We start from the raw sequence: 12851 nt of genomic DNA, 5'->3' as shown, positions 1-12851 counted from the left end.
GGTGTTTTTACCGACATTATGAGACTGGCCCTTTTTTAATAACGTCAATCCGTTTTTACGCTTTATACATATAAAGTTCAGTTTTATTTTCTAGATGACCACAGAATACGTTGACTACATTAGTGTATGTTTTGTTTTTATTATTCTAATTTGTTCTGTTTTGCTTTTGTCCATGAGCCGATGATGTCCGCGTGTGCTTTATCTGGGCCATGGGAGAGTTACTAAGACATCCGTTTGATGTCAATATCCTGAGCAGCTTTCGAGCCACTTTATGTGCCGCTCTGTAGCCAATCAGCCATCCATCCGTGACCACTGGCGGGGGAGTGAAGCGAGGACGGAAGTGGAGCGATGGAGCGGTGGTGATGGAGCGATGACGGTGGTGGTGGCGATGGCGATGGTAGCGGCGACAGCGACCTTTCGCAGTCGGCGACACTGTTCACATGTCGGTTACCGTCAGGTCACCACGCCTCCGCCGCCGCCCCACAAAATGGCCGCACGCACCGGTTTCCTGTTTCGCTTCTGTCGGGTCTGTGAACATGAGACGTTAGCGCTGCTGGGCAGTCTAAGGCGCGGGTCGGCCTGACCGCGGCGCCGTGTCGGTGGGCCACCACGTGGCGCACGTGAGGCACTGCGCTGTGCACGTGTGCACGGATGCGCCGCGGGGCTCCTGGCGGCCCGCCCACCCGACCCGTAGTGCAGCCACACCTGTGCACTCACTGGCCGAGGCGTCAGGAGGTGCCCCCCGGCTGCAGGCGGGCAGCCATTTTGTCGTCCGCCGGCCGCCCCGCTGCTGGGCCGATGATGGTCAGTTGCAGGCGCTTGATTGGTCGTAAGGGACCGGGCCGGGTCGTAAAGGGTGAGTAGCTCTCAGGGAGGGGGAGCTACTGCTGTCCGCACGATGTTATATGTGGGGACTGGGGAGGCAGCCATGGCGGCTGTGTGTCTGTCCGAACAGCAGAGAAGTGCGCAGTTTGGGAGATTCTGGGAAAACGGCATAATTGTCGTGCTCGCTGGATGTCTTAGTAAAACTGGTCTAACTTCAAGGCCATCGATGACTTTTTGCTTTATTCAGGATTGAAATGTTCTAAATATGAAACGCTTCACTCATATAATTTCAGTTTACGTTAGTGTCGCCCGCTATCGGATGATACGATGCTCCTTTGAACTCAAACAAAACGATAAACTGAAACTGAAACTGAAGGCAACTCTGAAGGCACTTCATTCATCAGAAGTCGGGTCCGGGGTTTCGCGGAACCTGTTGCACCGAAGCGCGCACTCTGTGGCGGCCTGCAGACTGTCCCTTTGGGCGGCCCGCGGACCGCTGTGTTCACCCATGTGTGCAAACGCTCGCATGTCTATCGGAGAGTGGTGCACCGCGCCGCGGTGATGGCGGCCAATTTTCGGATGACGGCGGATCTGGCGGGTGGTCGGGTGTCCCTCCCCTCCCCCTCACCCTGTCTGGGTATATGGGTCACTGTGTGAACCGTGTTGTTTAGATGCTAAGGGAAGGACGGTGAAAACCGAATTACAACAGTTATTATTGTGCTGTTTGGTTTTGGCTGAAAATGGACGTGATGAAATTATTGCCTAGCGCGTGCTTACAGAAATGAAAAGGTGTGCTTTTTTGGCGAAAGAAAGAGGCCAGTAGGTATCATGCATTCACTTATATTGCAAAATTACCGGTCATGCATAGACGCTGACGTGATTGGGCAGGAATGAAAGTATCTTGTTCATGCGATTTAAAATTATTTTATATTTTAGTGCGTCCAGTAACATTCACTGGCAAATAACATGTGCAAATTTACTTTTTTGACAGGCCCAGACCCAACCGATCTTATTTTCAAGGCTATATTTATCTACTGTAATTCATTTTTCCTTTGGAAGCTGTCGCCGATTTATCCGACGAGAATTTAAGCAGTCAGCACGTTGTTAGTAAGCGGCTTTCATGGGCAGCAGTGCAGCGGTACACAGTAATCTCAGCTAATCATACACGTTTTATCGGCAGTCGCCATCGCGCTAATCCGGAAACTCCGGCCGGCGCCATGTCTGGCAGCGTTGCCGGCAAATTCAGCCGGTTATCTGGTCGATTAATGAAGACTGATGCCGCGTCACCGGTGTCGGCTTAGCGGACCTGGCGGGAGATCGGTCCCCGAATCAAGGACAGATGACTGTGGTCAGAAGCAGCCTCCTGTGTAACGTGTTGGTGCGGAACGGCCACACCTTGCTGCGGAGACACGGGGATTGTGTCTGTAACTGAGAAGGTTGCTGGAATTTTTGGCTCGATCATCTTTTCCACCGAAACAGGTTTAGAAATTTGATGAAAATCTAAAAAATATCAATGCCCTCGAAGACCTGGACGTTCATCAAGCTTTATTGTCAAACGTTTTTAGCGCTGTGACTTATTATAATCCTAACTGTAGTGCTCAGAACATCTTCAGGACATGATCCAGCAATGATATACATAAAGTCATCCTTATAGTTTGACCTCACACGGCCCAACATGAGCGCCTGATGAACAGTGAAAAAGGAAGAGGGAGTGGTTGGAGAAAGAATCGTGCATTTTTCCAGTCAGCACATACGCGACACAGACACAAAAATCACGTGATCACCTGGCCATCTGGAGTGCTGGTCCACGTGATCATCAAACCAGGTGGCGACGACGTCACGTGACCACTCGGCCAGCCCCAGTCTCAAGTCATGTGACAGTCTGCAATTTGCAGACTGCGAGCAGGCCAACCGGCCAGGCTCGAGCGACCGGCGTGACTCGAGTGTGTTTCCTTTGGCGGACCGGTGTCGCGGAAACCCACTACAGATATCGCACAATCAGGGCCCCATTGTATTCCTTGCCGAGTATTTTTACCGGCGCCGACATATTTTGACTGAAGTTGGCGTGATCCTCACTTAGCGCGTGGGCCTGCACGTGTCGTTACGGGAAGCGGCCTGTCCATGAGCTCACCGGGCCGGGACACGCCCGTTTTAATGTGAGCGTGCAAACGCTCTGGATGCCACTTGGTGAGATCAGCACTGCAAGTGTGCTGAGGAGTCTACGCTACAAATTGGAATATGTAGCTGAAACTGTTTGAAGTTCATGCTTCTCAATAGTTGTGCGTTCTGTTGTTAATGTAGAAGATTGCCAATGTTAATGTGGTTAATATCAATGCACTATAATTAATGTTTTTTATCGAATATTTAGAAGCTAAGGATTAAAATTCATGCTATTTCAATTTAAGTTTACCTTTGTTATTGCATGAATGAACTCAGTCTCCTGCCTGCGAGTGGAATAGCTGTCCAAGCATCAGCAGCGGTCGACACTAATGCCATTGATTAGATTCTCTCCTGGAACTCCGGTGAATCGCTCAGACAAGTCCGAGCAATTCTCCGAACGCTGCCAACGGGTAAAACTTCGGCAGTTATCTGAACTATCACTATATTTCGGCGTATCAGAACCGTAGTCTGCTGACAGCTGAGTTTCCAGCTCATAATAAAAGGTACAAAACGGGTCGCCAGACAACTCAGCGCCGCGACATCGTGCTCAGAAACTTTGTGCTCTGCATAGCCGCCCTGTGAACTGTGAAATCTTTTCATTTTTAATCCCTCTTATCACCACCGCACCTAAACGCGCGTGTGACCTCTCCAAGGCTCTTCGTCATGAAACTCCTAAGATAAGTTCACACGCTTTTTGACAAAGGAAAATATAAGCTCGCGATAAGCAGATTTGCTTGCGCAGGTCATGGCCATTGGCCAAAGCAGCACAATCAACGAGGAAGGCTGCAATACGATATCGAACACTATACGCGCTCTCATACACACCGGATATGGATCGCCTCAGTCACCGCCTTCAGTTCGCTCTGACCTAATGCAAAAACCAATAACACGACCAACGACACTGCAACTGCGGCCATCCAACCCACTGTGGCAGAGGACGATAAGGCGTCTCTAATCGTGCTGTCATTGGTCTGCCTGATCTAAGCTTCACACCGCTGATCTAGAACTGTATGATCTACGAGTACTCAGGAGTCAGGACCATTAGTTTGCTATCGTACCTCGCGTTTGACTGTCTTATTCGTTCCGTTTCCACAGAGACAGCTCCGATAGAAGTGAACACCGAGCCGAACCAAAAGTTTCGGGTGGCGTGTTACGTGGACCCCAGCCACCCTCGGACGGAGGGCCGGACTGCCGAGGACCTCTACTTCACCAGGGATTTCACCGGTGGCACGGGCGAGGCCAAACAGGCCTTCAGCGTGGTCGTGCCCGACTCCCAGGCCAAGGTCTGTGGCAGGGGTGGCGATAACGGGGATTGTAAGGGTCATTTATGGTGTCATTCAGCTCTGGAGCTTTTCTACCAGCGCTTAGACAAACCCAACTATATACCAATTTATCTCATCTGGCAACTATAAAATCTAAACCAATGACATGTTGTACGTGTCTCCGTTTCCATTGCACAAGTACCGAGTTTATGTATAATTAGACATAGTAATTTGGCTATAATACAGTTGTTTATGTAACCGGGATTGTCCATTGCCATGCCAGCCTTCACGTATTCCCGACACTAACTCCGCTAACGTTATATAACTCTCATTCCGGAATTTTCTCTGTCGACAGAGGTACAACTCGACGACTCTGGTGATCGAGGACCGTCTGGAGACTGCCGTCCACTACACCTACTCATGTCGTCTGAGGAGCGGTCCGGACAGCCCCGCCGGCAGGAGGGACATCACACTCTGCTCCAGCTCCGTCAATGTCGGATGTGAGTGTCACTTTCAATGTCGGCTGTGTCACTGTCAATGTCGGGTGTGAGTGTCACCGCTAAACGGAGTTACTTGGGGGTGTGACGGTGAGTGTGACAGTGATGTGAGGGTAGTGTGACAGTAGTGTGACAGTAGTGTGAGGGTAGTGTGACGGTAGTGTGACATTAGTATGAGGGTAGTGTGACGGTAGTGTGAGGGTAGTGTGACGGTAGTTTGAGGGTAGTGTGAGGGTAGTGTGAGGGTAGTGTGAGGGTAGTGTGATGGTAGTGTGAGGGTAGTGTGACAGTGGTGTGACAATTGTGTGACGGTAGTGTGAGGGTAGTGTGACGGTAGTGTGATGGTAGTATGAGGGTAGTGTGACGGTAGTGTGAAGGTAGTGTGAGGGTAGTGTGACAGTAGTGTGAGGGTAGTGTGAGGGTAGTGTGGCGGTAGTGTGAGGGTAGTGTGACGGTAGTTTGAAGGTAGTGTAAGGGTAGTGTGACGGTAGTGTGAGGGTAGTGTGACAGTGGTGTGACTAGTGTGACGGTGAGTGTGACAGTAGGTGTGATGCGACGTGTGGCAGTGTGACTCTCCAAGCTCCACTGACACAGATTGATAGATGTGATGTGATGGATGTGATAACGGTGTTGTAATGCTGAGTGTGGGCAGTATGACATTCTAAGCTCCAAATGACGCCGATTGATGGGTATATGATATGACGACGGTGGATGTCAGCATGTGATGGTGAAGGGAAGCCGCCTCAATAAGGCTGCTGGGGACGTACTCACTCACATGGCAGCAGAGTATAGGATGATATCTCTGAACCAGGCGGGCGAATAGCTGAATACCTTACCTTCTTTATGGTTCCGCCTCAGGATTGAGAAACAATAATGGTATCGAAACGGATTGGTGGCGTTTGCATGGCGTTATATAACTTGCATCCACTCGAAACATGATTCCATGTTCTGGGTTGGTATAGCTGCGTGGCAATTATGTCCTTTTTGTGGGAAATTCGTTGCTCTTGCAGTAAAATGCAGTACGCTTGTCAAGAAATGCATGAGCCGTATTCCTGAAATTTTATGTCTGCAATGAGTAACGGAAGGAACGTTAAAAGGTTTGTTAGTCGCTGGCTTTGTCGCCTGGTAAGGAAGTAAGAGTTGTGCCAGACTTGCTCGACAGCCAGTTTGGAATTCATGACAAATGTTCTCTCGCCCATTGTCCTCCCCTGACCCGACTAACAATAGTTCGCTTCAGGTCTGTATCTGGCCTTGCATCGTGTCTAACGAAACGGTACACAGGTGGCGAATATGTTATGACTGAATAGATTTCGCCGGTATTTGGCATAACGTCACCAAGGACTGGCAATACATAATGTTCGGAGCTTCGTGAAGTCGTGAACGTTCGTCAGCGTCTATTTATCGCAACACAGTGTACTATACAAATCACAGCTCCGTGATTTAACTGCTATCTTTAATGGCACCTGTTCCCAATCGGAATGGGCGGTCCATAGCTATCAGACGCAGAAATCTTATCGGGCAGACGGGACAGGGAAGTCGTTACACATGCGACCTTTGAACCAAGCGGCTGAACTCAACGTGTACGGAGTGAGACGCACGTGATTCGTGTAAATCATTTGTGAAGTCATAGACCTCTGTACACGGTGGTGTGCAGAGGTCTATGGTGAAGTTCAAAAGTTTGCTAATTTTTGCGGGCTTATCCATAAGTGCCAGCTGTCATAGTGAAGCACCGCGTTATATAACCGAGCTATATTCGACACTCTTTATTTCAGAACTGATCACGGTAATATTGAAAGATTTGAGACACGCCAAAAATGATTTAGGCGTGTTGCAAGCAAAAATTGACGCTTTTAAAATTATTTCGTCGTTCAGTGTGGTTCACCGAGCCAACGACCTCTACAAATTAATGGGTTTACGCTTAGAAGCTTTAGTAGAAGTTAACTACTACCGAAAATATAATCTTGTTGAGTCAATTATGGATTTAAATGTAAAAAGCTTTAACTGTAAGCCTGAGTAAAAATCCCTCAGGTCGGCATTCTGCATGCTCAATGACTGAGCCGGTAAGTCCTTTACAACAATGCAGCGGACAGCCGTACCATTGGTTTTGTTCTCGCGAGCAGTGTCAGATAGCTTTCCCCGTGTATACCGGCCGGCGGGACCGCTGCCCCGCGCAGTACCCCACTGGTGTCGCCATGCCAAGGTCACTCCGCCACCGCCGCCGCCGCTGCCGGACCCGACGGGCCGGACGGGCCGACGTCGGAAAACCGGTTTGGAAAGTCGCCGCCGTGATGAAATTGTGTCACGTCCGAAATGGAGAGATGTTTGGGAGGAATGAGCGAAAAATTGTGAGATGTTTCTCTGACAGTGGCTGTGAGAGGCGTTTTCTTGATCCTCGTTGTGCCACCGAATCATGTCTTGTTGCAGGAGGACTTACAGCACGTTGGACAAGTTACATGGTCTATAGCGTCACATCTCTGGGATGCTCGATTGATTTGATTTGTTTTCCCACTGGTCTCTGGTGTTGACACGATATGTCTGTGCTGACATGCCGTTCAGTCTGCACGGTGCTTGCGTCATGCATGGTCCGCCAAAACACCTTGGCCATGGCATATCCCTCCATCATGTACCGGTATAATCCTCGGCATGCCACCGACTCCGCAGACCACGCCATGGGGAGGTTTGGGGCTATCTGACAGTGTGGTGTCTGCATCTGTCTGACACCTCCTGTCTACCCACCAGATCCTCCGCTCGATGTGAAGAACTTCAGCTGCATCGTCAACAACTGGAACAACATCACCTGCAAGTGGAAACTGCAGTACAACGCCATCAAGTCACAGTACCAGCTGCAGTACTTGCTGAAACCGTCCTATGGGTGAGTGTTGAGCCAGCTATCTTACTTTTCATTGAAACTCAGTAATCCTTATCACTTTTTTCGAAGTACTCTTTCCCAAATCACCTGCATTTTCTCAACAAAAATTCACCGTAGTTAGCTATAGAATAAGTGGTGCATCAGCATGTTTACGCTGATGCATTTGCTGATGCATGAAAGGCGGTGATGAAACATATAAGTATGATATAAACACAATGTGGCTCATCAAAGAATTTGAAAAAGAAACTGGTATGGGGAATGAATCAAAATGAAATTGTAATTCTTCTCGACATCTTACGAAAGCACATTTTTAACGCATTGGATAGAAAATGAAATGTGTCTAAGATGAATATCCTTTTTGTCAGCACTTCAGTCATTCCGAAAGAGACTGCAGTTTTGTTCTGTGGCGCTCTATTTAGACACGTGGCGGGCAAATATGCCTTGTTGTGTGCCGATGAGCCTCCGGACGCCCGGGCCGGGACTCTGAGAGGGAGAGCCGGCTCTGTTGTGTGCAGGATCAGCTCCATCTGTGTCAGTAGTAATCGGTAGGCGGCCGCGGCCAGTCCCACCCTGCAGACATACCGCCGATGGATGGTGGCTGCCCCTGCCCCTGCCCCTCGGCCAGTCCCACCCTGCAGGCCCTCAGCCGATGGATGGTGGCTGCCTCGGCCGGCCATTTCGGAGATGAGCCGGACCCTCTGGGTGTGGTTAGCGCCCCCCGCTGACCAACGTCTCGCCCTCCAGACACCCGGCATTGCCCGGGACGCCGTTTATTAAAATATTCGCTCGTGTCCGGGCATAAATTGCTGAGACGGCTGAGATGCAGTTTAACTTTGTGTAATGCTCCCCGCGAGGCCGGGAAGATTGGTAGCCGGGGTCGTTCTCTGCACGGTCACGGGGGATTGGTATACCTGGAGGTGGTAACCACTCGGCGCTCACGTCAGGTGTATTAGACCAGCTTGAAATGGTACCCTTCTTTTGGAATGAGAGACAAAATATTTCTTATTGACCCGGTCCCTAAACCTTTCGTCTTTAGCCAACCCTCCTGGCCACCGTTTCATCCATAGGATTTCTTCACTGTGCAAGCACGTCCTGTCGATGAAACGTTGTGGCCGCTACCATGGTATCACTGTAAAGGGCGGATGTATGTACGGTAGCCGTCATCCCCTAAACGGGTCACGGCTCGACCCATTGGGAGCGGGGTGGGTGGGTGGGGGGGGGGGGGGGGGTGGGGGGTCCACTGTTCACTGTCCGCGATCTGTCAGTGCCCGGAGCTCACGAACCGTTAGCTGCGGTGGCACGTTTGCGGCTAACCTGATGGTCGATTTCGCGCCGCCCGCTCCGCCCAAATCACCCTAATTGGGTTTGACAACGAGTGCGAAAATAGGCTAACGTCACGATTCCGATGTGATGCTGCCATTTAGCTTTGTGCTGCAGGCTATATCTCACGATAAAATCAATTATCAAGGGATGCCGTGAGAGGAAAACTGGGGCAAATTCAAACGTTTTTATGTGATCACTGCGGCGGACATGATACAAATCAACCCTAAAATAAAGGTATTTTTCATCACGCGATGTAGATCATTTTGATGTATCTTGTTGTGATCCATCAATTTCCAACACTTAAAGACAACAATCCGGAATACCTTGGTCCTTGTTTGAGTGCGACCGTTTTTATATTTACCTCAATTTAATTGTTTTTCTAAACTAAATGTTTGATCCTGATTTGTAGGCATTTTTCCAGACGAATGCCTTGGTAGTTCAGCGAGTTTTTCCTCTAACACCTCCAAAGCGGTCTGACATGTTGCTTTTTGACGCGTTTTTATTTCAATTAATCCATTGCCGTAAACGTTTTTGCCGCTCTTTTTTACGCCTTAGCCTCGACTGAGACCGACGACACTGCTTACATAAGTGCTTCCTTGCCGTAGCTGAGATGTCCGATCTCTGATGTTTGCATCAATCACCGGTTGTCAGTGATGTTTGACCTCCCGCGGAGTGAACCCTTTGGAGGCGGACTCGCCAGGTCACCTAACGAGAGGTTCGTGTCAGTGGCGGGCCGGATCCGAGTCTTGTTGAGGCCACTCGTCTGAGACAAAAGGCTACTCATGCCCTCTGACACTAGTGTTGCAGCTAGACAGCTTCTATGACTGCACCAGTAATCGTCCCGTCCCGTCTAGACCAGCTCTGGTCCGGGTGACAGTTGGCGCTGACAGTCGGTGACAGTCGGCGCTGACAGTCGGTGACAGTCGGCGCTGACGGTCGGTGACAGTCGCTGCGGTCACAACCCGTCATTCTGGGCTGCACGGCCGCTGTCCGGTCGTCGGGACACAGAGTCCAACTCCGGACACCTGGTCCTGTTACAGAGGTGTGCCCGACCGACCACGCTGTCCAAAGACGGCCGCCAAACATTGAAAAATAGCCCCGGCTGGCCGGTTTTCAAATTGACCTCAGAGACTCGCTGGTGAGACTCTTGGGACCGGAGGAGCCAACTAATTTCGTGCGCGGATTGGGGTGTATTTGTGGTTTGCTGTAGCGTTGGAATGGACATGTCTAGCTTTCCTGTTTTGGGCTGGGCTTATCGGATCGTTACTGTGGGATTTCTTGTGACCTTTAACCCGGCCGGGCCCGGGGGGTAATCCCAACCACCGCAGCCCGGGGGGGGGGCGTTTTTCGCCCCCCCCCCCCCTGTCTAACTCCGTAAATAAGGGAGCTACGGAAACAAAAGCGATACCAAACGAAAGGTCCTTACGAGACGATTCTAATGCACCCAAAATTTTTGACCTCAGGTCAATTTTCAAGGTCAGAGGTCAAGGTCAAAGGCCAAAACCGGCACATGTGTAGTGATCTCAAAGTAAGCATTCTAGAGGACGGCAGGCTGCATCAAACCGGCAAAGTTGGATGTCAAACGAAAGAAGAGAATCTGAGGATTCTGAAAATGTGCTCCAAATCAAAGGTCAAGGTCAAGGTCACGCTCAAAATTGACCTCAAACTTGGCACTTTTTCGCACATCTTGCGTGCTAACTTCCAAGATGTTTTGAAATGTTTTGAGGCTTATCAGTTCCCTATTTGTGGTTCATCTTACGATACAATGCTGCTCAAAGGTCAAGGTCACAGAAGAGTATCCCTGCTAGAGGCTATTTCACTAATTCAAGTTAGTAATAATAAATAAGACAATTTTGCCATCCGGAAGCTCTAAATGAAGGCTTAGAGGAAAATAGATGCCAGATTCGTGATCAGCGGGTACAAATCCATCATAAACGACCTTTCATGTGTCAAGGTCAACCAGAGGCCATTCGAGGTCTCATGCGGTCAACATGAAACTTGACCTTTTCCGAACAAAATATATATCATTCGACGCGGCTTGACAAGGCGAATGCGATGGTACCACTGCCGTAGCTCTAGGACCATTTTTGTCGAAGTTATTTGCGAAAAACTAAAACCACATTTCGGGGTCGTTGACCTGACCTCTGACCTCAGGTCACCGAAACTATTTTTCTAATTTTCTCTAGCTCAAACGCTACACAGCCGTGCTCGTAATTTGTCTTTATCTCTAAAACTCTATTTTTAGCAGCTATTTGAAGTTTGCGTCTGTGACGCCGAAGTTTGCCGTGCAGGGGTCTAGAAAAATGGACCTTGTGACGTCATCAAGGGGGCTAGGTCCAAATTTTTTACTTCAGAAGATGTCAAATTGATGGGAGAAAAGGTACTGAAAGTTTCGCCTTCCTATCCCTAAGCGTTCGTAAGTTATCGCAAATATTCGCCAGGGGGGGCGAAAAACGCCCCCCCCCCGGGCCCGCGAGGGTTAAACGAGATCCAATATTTTTTTTTTGTATGTAATTCACCCAAGAAATTGGCACCTTTAACTTCCACTACCGATTGGTAATAGTTGAAAAAAAAAATCGCAAAACAGCAAAAAATATTGTATCTAATTGCACCAATATAATCCTACAGCTTTCACTTCAGCGAGTTGGGCGTCCTGCACTGTCTCCTAGCATGCAGTAAGCAGGTCCTTACCGTCTCGAAACAATGGGGTCAGAAATCAATAATGTATTTGAAATCAGCTTCAACTACTCGAAACAAAACACGATTGACACCATTAAGCGTTTGAACCATAATCTGAACGTTTGAAGCCGTGAAAATCGCCGACTTCTTGGAAGCAATTGGCGAAACAGTCCCCAGCTCTTCAGATAGCATGCAAATCATTTTACCGAGAGATCGGAGCTAATAACACCCCGCCTGAAGTTGAAATTGACATCTTTTCTGTAGAGCACGGCACGTCCAGTTTCGAATACTTCAGAAACCGGAACGACGGCCTCTGCCACGGCTCTTCATCAGCCTCGGACCTGAACACGTGCTGAAGAGCTGTAGGTCAATTGTGAAACGCTCACCACAGCGTTAAGCTGATATACACCAGTGTGCCATGGGTGCTGGGTAATGAACGGCTGCAGGCGGGGCAGCTTGGTGTCTCTGCAGTGCCATGCAGGCAACTCCTCGACTGAATTTCGGTGCGCAGTTGTACTATTCACGGAGCCGAATGGCGTCCAAGTTCCGAGGATTTCTTTCATGGTGTCGTCGCGGAGCCTCCCCTTTCTGAGAATGTGATCGCCCACGCGCACATTCCGGCAACCATTCGTGGGTCAATTTTCTCGCAGAGCTTCTTCAGGCTTCAGCGATTTGTTTATCGGTATTGTGGCTGTCTGGTTGATTGATAGTTACTTGTTTCTGAATCCATCCGATATGTGAGGTTGGTATGTGCTCAGTCTGATGACTGAGGCGCACTTCTTGCGGCCGAGCCTGCCTGCTGGCCCGCCACCAAGTCGCGTTAAAAACGCAAACCGGTGTGACAGGGTGACCGCGGAGCCGTGAACAGTCAGGCGCTCAGCATTTTCGGCGATGTCCAGGCGACATTGTTGCAGGTCTATTTTTATCCAGCTATCTCGCAGGCTATCATGATTGCTCACGGGACTTTTGAAAGCGACCTAGCCGTGCAGCGGCTCCGAGAGCCGTTGCCAGATTTTCGCCCGATTCTGTCTGGGTGCACCGTAAATGTGTGCATCTACGAGTACGATACGAATAGAAAAGTGTTGACAGTTCAGGTGGCCTGGGTCTTCCATGAACGGATTTCAATTATAGATGTGGACTCATAGTCTACAGCGTGGCAGCACATATACGTTATTACTGATTCTCAGTCGCCCTTCCCTGTACCGTTAACATACTAACGGCAGGTTCTGTTAATTG

At 49.6% G+C, this 12851-nt stretch overlaps 1 protein-coding gene across 3 annotated transcripts in view; it reads left to right on the top strand.

Moving 5' to 3' along the window:
* LOC122390577 (cytokine receptor-like) overlaps positions 1-12851 on the top strand; it is a 77549-nt gene that overhangs the window by 29886 nt on the left and 34812 nt on the right. For all 3 annotated transcript variants that reach the window (XM_043383667.1, XM_043383668.1, XM_043383669.1), the window contains 3 exons: positions 4081-4268; positions 4603-4747; positions 7484-7616. In XM_043383667.1, coding sequence (XP_043239602.1) covers positions 4081-4268; positions 4603-4747; positions 7484-7616 — 466 coding nt within the window. The remainder of the gene's footprint in view (positions 1-4080; positions 4269-4602; positions 4748-7483; positions 7617-12851) is intronic.

This window comes from Amphibalanus amphitrite, unplaced genomic scaffold (genome assembly GCF_019059575.1).
Source record: "Amphibalanus amphitrite isolate SeventyFive unplaced genomic scaffold, NRLGWU_Aamphi_draft 000401F_arrow, whole genome shotgun sequence".
NCBI lineage: Eukaryota > Metazoa > Arthropoda > Thecostraca > Balanomorpha > Balanidae > Amphibalanus > Amphibalanus amphitrite.
This window is presented reverse-complemented; position numbering and strand designations above follow the sequence as displayed.